We start from the raw sequence: 7,549 nt of genomic DNA on the forward strand, positions 1-7,549 counted from the left end.
ATGGCGAGATACTCAATATTTGAAAATGATTTTTAAAACAACCAATAGTTAGAGAGTTATATGTACACATTTGTAACGGCATTTTTGTTAAACTATTCATAAAAAATAAGCAAACAATTTATACAAAATTTGAATTTATTTAATAATTTATTTAATTATTTATTTAATAATTTCGATTTAAAATAATCTCTCTCTCTCTCTCTCTCATTATATCTATAATATATTTATCATATAATACTAAAGTCTTATTAAACAATGTTGTTATTAGCATTACTACTAACAAGAGAACATTTAGTAAAATTAAAAAAGCGATGAAATTAAAGTTGAAACATGCTAATATATTAGCCGATACAAAAAGTTGGTGTGTGTGTATATTTTATTATGTTAATAATCCACACCACTCATAAACGTTTCGGTCCTTGCTTCGAATTCTCTTCTGTGTAAATTTCTTTTACAAGTCTTTAATCATCTACTTACAAGTTTTTAATCATCTACTTATCGTACGTCGTAAAGCTGCTGTTGAATTAATCTTTCTTAATAATACAGTCGAAAATATAGGAGAACGATTTAAGTATAAGAAAAAGCGACGAAAATTGTATTGTAAAATATGTCACTAAATTAATTTGCTATTTAACTTTAAAATATACAGTAATTGTCATATCATTGGTAAAATTATTATTTCCGAGAACTAGCAACCTGAGATTAATTACGATCCCATAACAAGAATTTCTAAAGGCGCCAATTACTCTACAAATGGATTTCACGGAAGACAATGAAGAATAACGATTTTCCATGACGAAAATAATTTCGACTTTTCATTGGTACGAACCATGCATTCATTGGTATCTGATGCGAGGAACAGCGACGCGATCATCGTATATAAAAAAAAATTAGTCACTAATATATTTATAATTCTGTAATGTTGAAAATGAAAATTCAAATATTTTTTTAATAAGAAGCTAATATCGTTAGTTCAATCAAAGCTTAAACTTTACAGACTTATTTAATATAATATACTATATACTAATGCAAAAAATTAGACGACTTTATTACATGGGTTGAAAAGTCCCGGGATTTTTCAATAGGTGGTGCCATTAGAAAATGAACACGATTCATTTCGAAAGATTCATCTGTCACTAGTTTATGTATGAAGTTTCATGACATTTCGTTTACAAGCTACAGTCGTTTAAGTGGAGTTTCGCCTTCATAAAAAAAATTGAAAAACAGGAATATCGCATCTTGATCAAACATTGTTTTTTGATGGGAAAAACTTCTGAACAATCATTGAAATAGTTGCAGAAATGTTATCCCACATCTGCTCCTTCGAGAACAACAGTTTATCGGTGGTTTAGTGAATTTAAAATGGGTCGTACAAGCACCGAAGACACACCTCGCTCTGGAAGGCCAAAAGAGGTTACGAATGCGGAAATCGCAAAGCAAGTGCATCGAATCGTTTTGAGTGATCGTAAAGTGAAGTTGCGCGAGTTAACTGAGGCCGTGGGCATCTCAAAAAAACGGGCGGGATACATTTTGCACGATGTTTTGGAGATGAAAAAGCTATCGGCACGATGGGTGCCGCGTTTGCTGACTATCAATCAAAAACAGCAGCGCGTTGATGATTCAACGGTCGGTTTGGCGTTGTTGCAGCATAATCGAGCGGCCTTTTTTCGACGTTTTGTAACAATGAATGAAACGTGGATCCATTACTATATGCCTGAGTCCAATAGGCAGTCTGCAGAGTGGTTGAAAAGCCACGAAAGCCGACCAAAGAGGCCAAAAGACCAACGCTCGGCTAGGAAGTTTATGGCCTCGATTTTTTGGGATGCGCATGGCATAATCTTCATCGATTACCTGCAGAAGGGAAGAACAATTACGGGAGAGTATTATGCAGCGTTATTGGACAAACTGAACGACGAAATAAAGAAAAAACGGCCCCATATGGCGAAGAAAAAAGTTCTGTACCATCACGATAACGCACCATCACACACGTCCTTGAAAGCGATGGTCAAATTGGACCAATTACGATTCAAATTGGTTGCTCACCCACCGTATTCTCCAGACTTGGCCCCCAGCGACTATTATCTGTTCTCAAACCTCAAGCGGTGGTTCCAGGGAAAGAGATTCACATCGAATGAGGAAGTCATCGCGGAAACCGAGGCGTATTTCGAAGGCTTGGACGTTTCGTACTACAGAAAGGGCATCGAAATGTTGGAAAATCGCTATACCAAGTGTATCGCCCTCAAAGGGCAACTATGTTGAGAAATAAATATAACTTTGCACAAAAAACGCTTGTTTTCATTAAAAATCCCGGGATTTTTCCCGCCCATGTAGTAAACTTTTTAAAAATGAATATCATATACACGTCAATTGGTCACTGCTATAAAATAAATTTAGAGAACAGATAGGAGAACAGATAGGAGAATTGTATCTCTTATTATGATATCTGTAATGATTAAAGTTTATTGAATGGGATAAAAATTAATTAAAAAATGAAATGTTTCTTTAACTGACAAATAATTTCAAAATTATGCTCAATTTTTTTTTTATAATATCACTAAGTATACACGAAAAAGGGAAATTAATTACATTATTAATTGTACAAACTGCACTAATTGCAAAAATAGAAATCACGAATTACGTTGGTAAAAATATCGATTAGGAGACTAGACTCCAATAACCTTAATCTTAATGACTATATTATCGTGCTCATGACTCTGAGTGACCTCCAACAGGACCCTTTGTCTAGCGGCACATGATTTTCGATCTACTTTTAGATATACAAATAAATCTCATACTACGTATGTATAGTTGCCTCTTCTAAAATATATTTTAAACTAGAAAATTTTTATCTTATATAATAAAAAGGTAATTTTTACAAACTTTCTTCTTTCGTTAATAACTTTTTAACAAACAATGAGCGACGGTTTAAACTTGTTAAAACTTATTCAAAGTCACGACTTTGATAACATATGTCCCTTGTATCAAATTTATTTATCAATATTTACCCAATATATACAAATTAATAAAAAGATTTTTACGTACACACAAATACAAACACACACACACACAACACAAATACAATTTAAGAGTATATTTCTGTCTCACAAATTATATCAAAAATAAAGTAAAATCCCCTATAGATTCCTGATACAACATAATGGGGTTCTTGCATCCAATTTCACAAATATTGACGTCAATTAGTTTAAAAAAAATTCTGATATCTTACATTAAGAGCTTATTTCATAGTAAGGGACTTTCCTCTATGTCCATATATGTTTTCACTTATTTATATTTGTCATAAATATTATATAAAGTATTTAGTCCATATTTTAATAATTTAATAATTTCGAAAATAAAACTTAAAAAAGTAAATATGTAAATAAGTAAAAAGGAAAAAGGGCTACGAGCCTAAAAACAATCAACATAAAATGACAAACTGTATAAATAGTTAAAAAATAAAATAAAACATGTCATGAAATTAAAAACGTAAATGATAATTTGACAATCAGAAGGTAAACAAAACAAACGTTTCGATCCGTGTTGGATCATTTTCAATGTGACAAATAAATTAATATAATAGTAGAATTATAACATAGATAAAACATAAGAAATTAAATAAAATTCGCATTCGGACGCAATATTAACTATAAAACTCGTTCCAAATTGAGAGGAAATCAAACAAACGATTATAGTTGACACAAATGTGCTCCTCCGAACCGTGTGTGTGTATAAGGACGAACATGTTTCTGTTAGCAAGTATAAATTATAATAATAAATTATCGACGGAAGTAAATAAAAATAATAAGAAAAGTACAAATCGAGTCGCAAACAATAAAAAGAAAGGTACAAAATAAGTTGCAAGTAATAAGTTAAAATTAAAAGAAAGAGGCAAAAATTATCTTTGATATTATAAGACAAGCACATAAAAAATAATAATGACGATAGAAAAAAAATAAAATGCCGACATTCATTGTATATGTATAATGAGTTTAGAACAAATAAATTTATAATAAATATCTTATGTGTGTCAAAATGATGTGTTATCGATTAGGCAATGCGATGGGAATCGAAATTAATCATAAGAAGCTAAGAGATAAAGTACGACATATAAAGACAGGAAGATTGAAATGGAAAACTAAAAAGGAAGGGGAACATAAGAAGGAGAGAATAAAGTAGAAGCGAGAGAAAATAGAGAGAGAAGAGATGGATAGGAAAAGGAAAGCAGTTAAGAAGAAGAAAAAGATTGGATGAGCTGTGAGTATCAGGTAAAGATTCGGTATCATTTTGCCTATTAAAGCCTTGTTTCTGTCTTTTAATATGAATCATTTCAGACACCAATCTCTTATTGTAAGAAGATTCGCAGTTCAAAATTCTCACATCATTCCATTTAAAATTATGATCAAAATTGATTCGATGATCAGTTATGACAGTAGGAGAACCTGTATTCTTTTTAATGTCAGAGATATGTTCGCGTAGTCTCGTGCTCAATTTTCTTTTTGTCTGACCAACATAACTCGTCTCACAATCATCACATGAGATCTTGTAGACAACATTCTGATTGGATAGGAAATCAAGCTTATCTTTTCCTCTCTTTATGAAGCTTTTTAATGTGTTGGGAATAGAAAAGGCTAATTTACAATGAAAACATACTAGAGATGGGAAGGAAACTTTCAGAAATAGATTTAACATAAGGAATCGTAAAATATTTGTCTTTATTACGTGAATAATGTGTAGTATCTTTGTTATATTTGTGAAACTTTAATCTGCGTTCAATTGTAGAGAAAATAAAGGAAAGATGATAACAGTTATTTAAGAAAGTATGAATAGCATCTATGAAATTTTTTTGTTGGAACCGTGGATGTGATAATAGGATAATTTCAATGAAACTGATGGTATCTTTTTTATGACACAGAGGATGATTTGAATGGAAATAAGAAACCTTCCGGAAAATGTCTTTTTATGATAAATGTCAAATATAATTCTCTGATTATCTATAACAAGCATTGTAGCAAGAAAACTCAATCTGCCACTTGTACCAACCTCCAAGGTAAACTGCAATTTTGTATGTAAAGAATTAAAAATGTTCAGTGTCATCGACAGTATCAGATGGAAGCGCGAGCAGAATATCGTCTACATATCTAAAATAGAACAAAGGTTGTGCTGACAATTTTTTAAATGCTGTTCCTTCTAGATCTTGCATTACAATGTTGGCGATTATCGGAGATAACGGTGAATCCATCGGAGTGCCAAACATCTGTCTGTAAGTTCTATTGTTAAAGGTAAAAAAGGTAGAATCTAAAATGAACCTAACAGCAATAATAAATTCATTTTTTGATATGTTTGTCTTCGCCGAGATGTAAACCCATCTCCTATCGATGCTATTTAATACTAGCTCAACAGGAATATTAGTAAAAAGGGATATTACATCCAACGAAGCCAAAACATAATTAGGATCAGAAACATGTTCGTCCTTATACACACACACGATTCGGAGGAGTACATTTGTGTCAACTATAATTGTTTGTTTGATTTCCTCTCAATTTGGAGCGAGTTTTATAGTTAATATTGCGTCCGAATGCAAATTTTATTTAATTTCTTATGTTTTATCTACGTTATAATTCTATTATTAATTTATTTGTCACATTGAAAATGATCCAACAAGGATCGAAACGTTTGTTTGTTCACCTTCTGATTGTCAAATTATAATTTACGTTTTTAATTTCATGACATGTTTTATTTTATTTTTTAACTATTTATACAGTTTGTCATTTTATGTTGATTGTTTTTAGGCTCGTAGCCCTTTTTCTTTTTTATTTATTTTAATTTATTGAGCCTTATTATTTTTATAATTTAATTTACGCGGACGAAATTATGCGTTTTCAACACAAATATTTTCCATTCACCTTTGCTCTCATAAAAAACCGATTTGGTTTTTACATTTGTAACTTGCTGAAATAATTATGTAATCTCGTCAAATTGAGTGTGAATATTAAGACTCGTATTAAATTTATTAATTCATGCTTGAAATTAGAATTAATTCCTCCGCATTTATATAAGTTTACCAAATCCAATGGTTTTTCTTTATACAATAATACTTCTTATAAAAGACTTGAAAGGATACAACTTAATAATGTAAAGGCAATTATGCGATTGGAGTTAAGGGACGCTTACTGCCAATTGTACTCAACCAGAAATGATATTTTTTTACTTTCTAACATAATTTTTTACAATTTACCATTAGGTAACTGTATTCAAGGTTTAACATATTCAGCACAGGTAGAAGTACTTATAGATCCTTCGTGAGATCCGTTTTTAATCACATCATATATGTCATTAGGCTTAACCTTCTCAATTCGATATGATCCTAAATATTTTGCTCCTAATTTTCGGCTTGGTTCTAATTGTATTCGTTTGATTGCTACTAGGTCTCCCACCTGGTGGACTACATTCTGTAGCCTTCTTATGTCTGAAATTATATGTCTTACGATTCTCCGATTGCACTTTTAGAATTTGTTCTTTCGCTCTAGCTCTAATTTCGTTACGTTCTTCCTCAAATTTCGATCGAAATTCTTGTTCTATTACTTCGTGTAGTTTCAGATCGGTTTCGTCGCGCATTTTTATGCCAAATAGTAAATCGAAAGGCGTCTCATTTACGTTACGATTGAACGTGGAGTTTAATATACGTTGCAATTTATCTACATGTTTGTACCACTTAGCAGGCTCTTCGATTGATAACTTGCAGAGTATCAATATGATTGCTCTATTCAAACGTTCCACTTGTCCGTTTGCCCTTGGCAATCCCGTGGTAACTGTCACGTGTTCAATTCCTTCACTCTGACAATACTCCTTGAACTCTTGGGAGGTAAAAGCTGTGTCTCTATCCGTCACGATTTGTTTCGGATTTCCGAATATTTGTTTTTGAACATCTAACCGACTTGTAACCTCGCGAGCTGTGGTAGATTTAGTCGGATACAATCGTACAAATTTAGTAAAATTGTCAATAATAGTGAGAATATGATTGTAGCTTTTATTAGTGGTATCTAACGGCCCTAAATGATCGATGTGATATGTGTGTAATGGCACATCAGATTTGGGAATGGGATGTAAATATCCTTCCTGCCTATCCTCTTTGTGATTCGTCAATATACACTGCACACAATTGGCAATGTGTCGTTCTACTTTATTCCTAAATATAAATATAATTGCGTATAAAATACTCCTGAATACGAATACGCTCTTTGCCGCCATATATCCTTTCTCGTGAATCGTTCGAATTACGTCTAATTCTAGTGTTCTAAGAATAACGAGTAAATCCCTACTATCTTAAAATTTGTATAATAAATCGCCGCTTATGTGATAATTCTTATACGGTTTGTCTTTGGCAATTTCTATTATCGCTTGAATCTCTTCATCGCTTGCTTGCTGACTCCTAATTTGTGGTATAATTGGACTTTTCGCTATTGTCATAACCGGATGCCGATTCAAAGCATCGACGTGTTTCATACAGGTTCTGTGCTCTATGACATAAACATAATCCTCTAAAGCCCAT

At 32.1% G+C, this 7,549-nt stretch overlaps 1 protein-coding gene across 1 annotated transcript; it reads left to right on the forward strand.

The window, feature by feature from the left end:
- The first annotated feature begins 1,362 nt into the window (after window positions 1-1,362).
- Window positions 1,363-2,756, forward strand: LOC147906907 (histone-lysine N-methyltransferase SETMAR-like). Its single transcript, XM_087415279.1, has 2 exons — window positions 1,363-1,880; window positions 2,660-2,756. Exons 1-2 carry the CDS (start codon window positions 1,363-1,365, stop codon window positions 2,754-2,756), a joined length of 615 nt encoding a protein of 204 aa, XP_087271405.1.
- Window positions 2,757-7,549: the final 4,793 nt, after the last annotated feature.

Source organism: Acromyrmex echinatior, chromosome 17, assembly GCF_024713525.1.
Source record: "Acromyrmex echinatior isolate Ae372 chromosome 17, ASM2471352v2, whole genome shotgun sequence".
Taxonomy (NCBI): domain Eukaryota; kingdom Metazoa; phylum Arthropoda; class Insecta; order Hymenoptera; family Formicidae; genus Acromyrmex; species Acromyrmex echinatior.

What these genes read in the sequence shown, in the direction of transcription:
- LOC147906907 (XM_087415279.1), top strand. Translation starts at nt 1,363, where the DNA reads ATGGGTCGTACAAGCACCGAAGACACACCTCGCTCTGGAAGGCCAAAA. An exon ending in GGAAGAACAATTACGGGAGA is followed by an intron (nt 1,881 to 2,659) that starts GTATTATGCAGC and finishes AATATCGATTAG; the next exon opens with GAGACTAGACTCCAATAACC.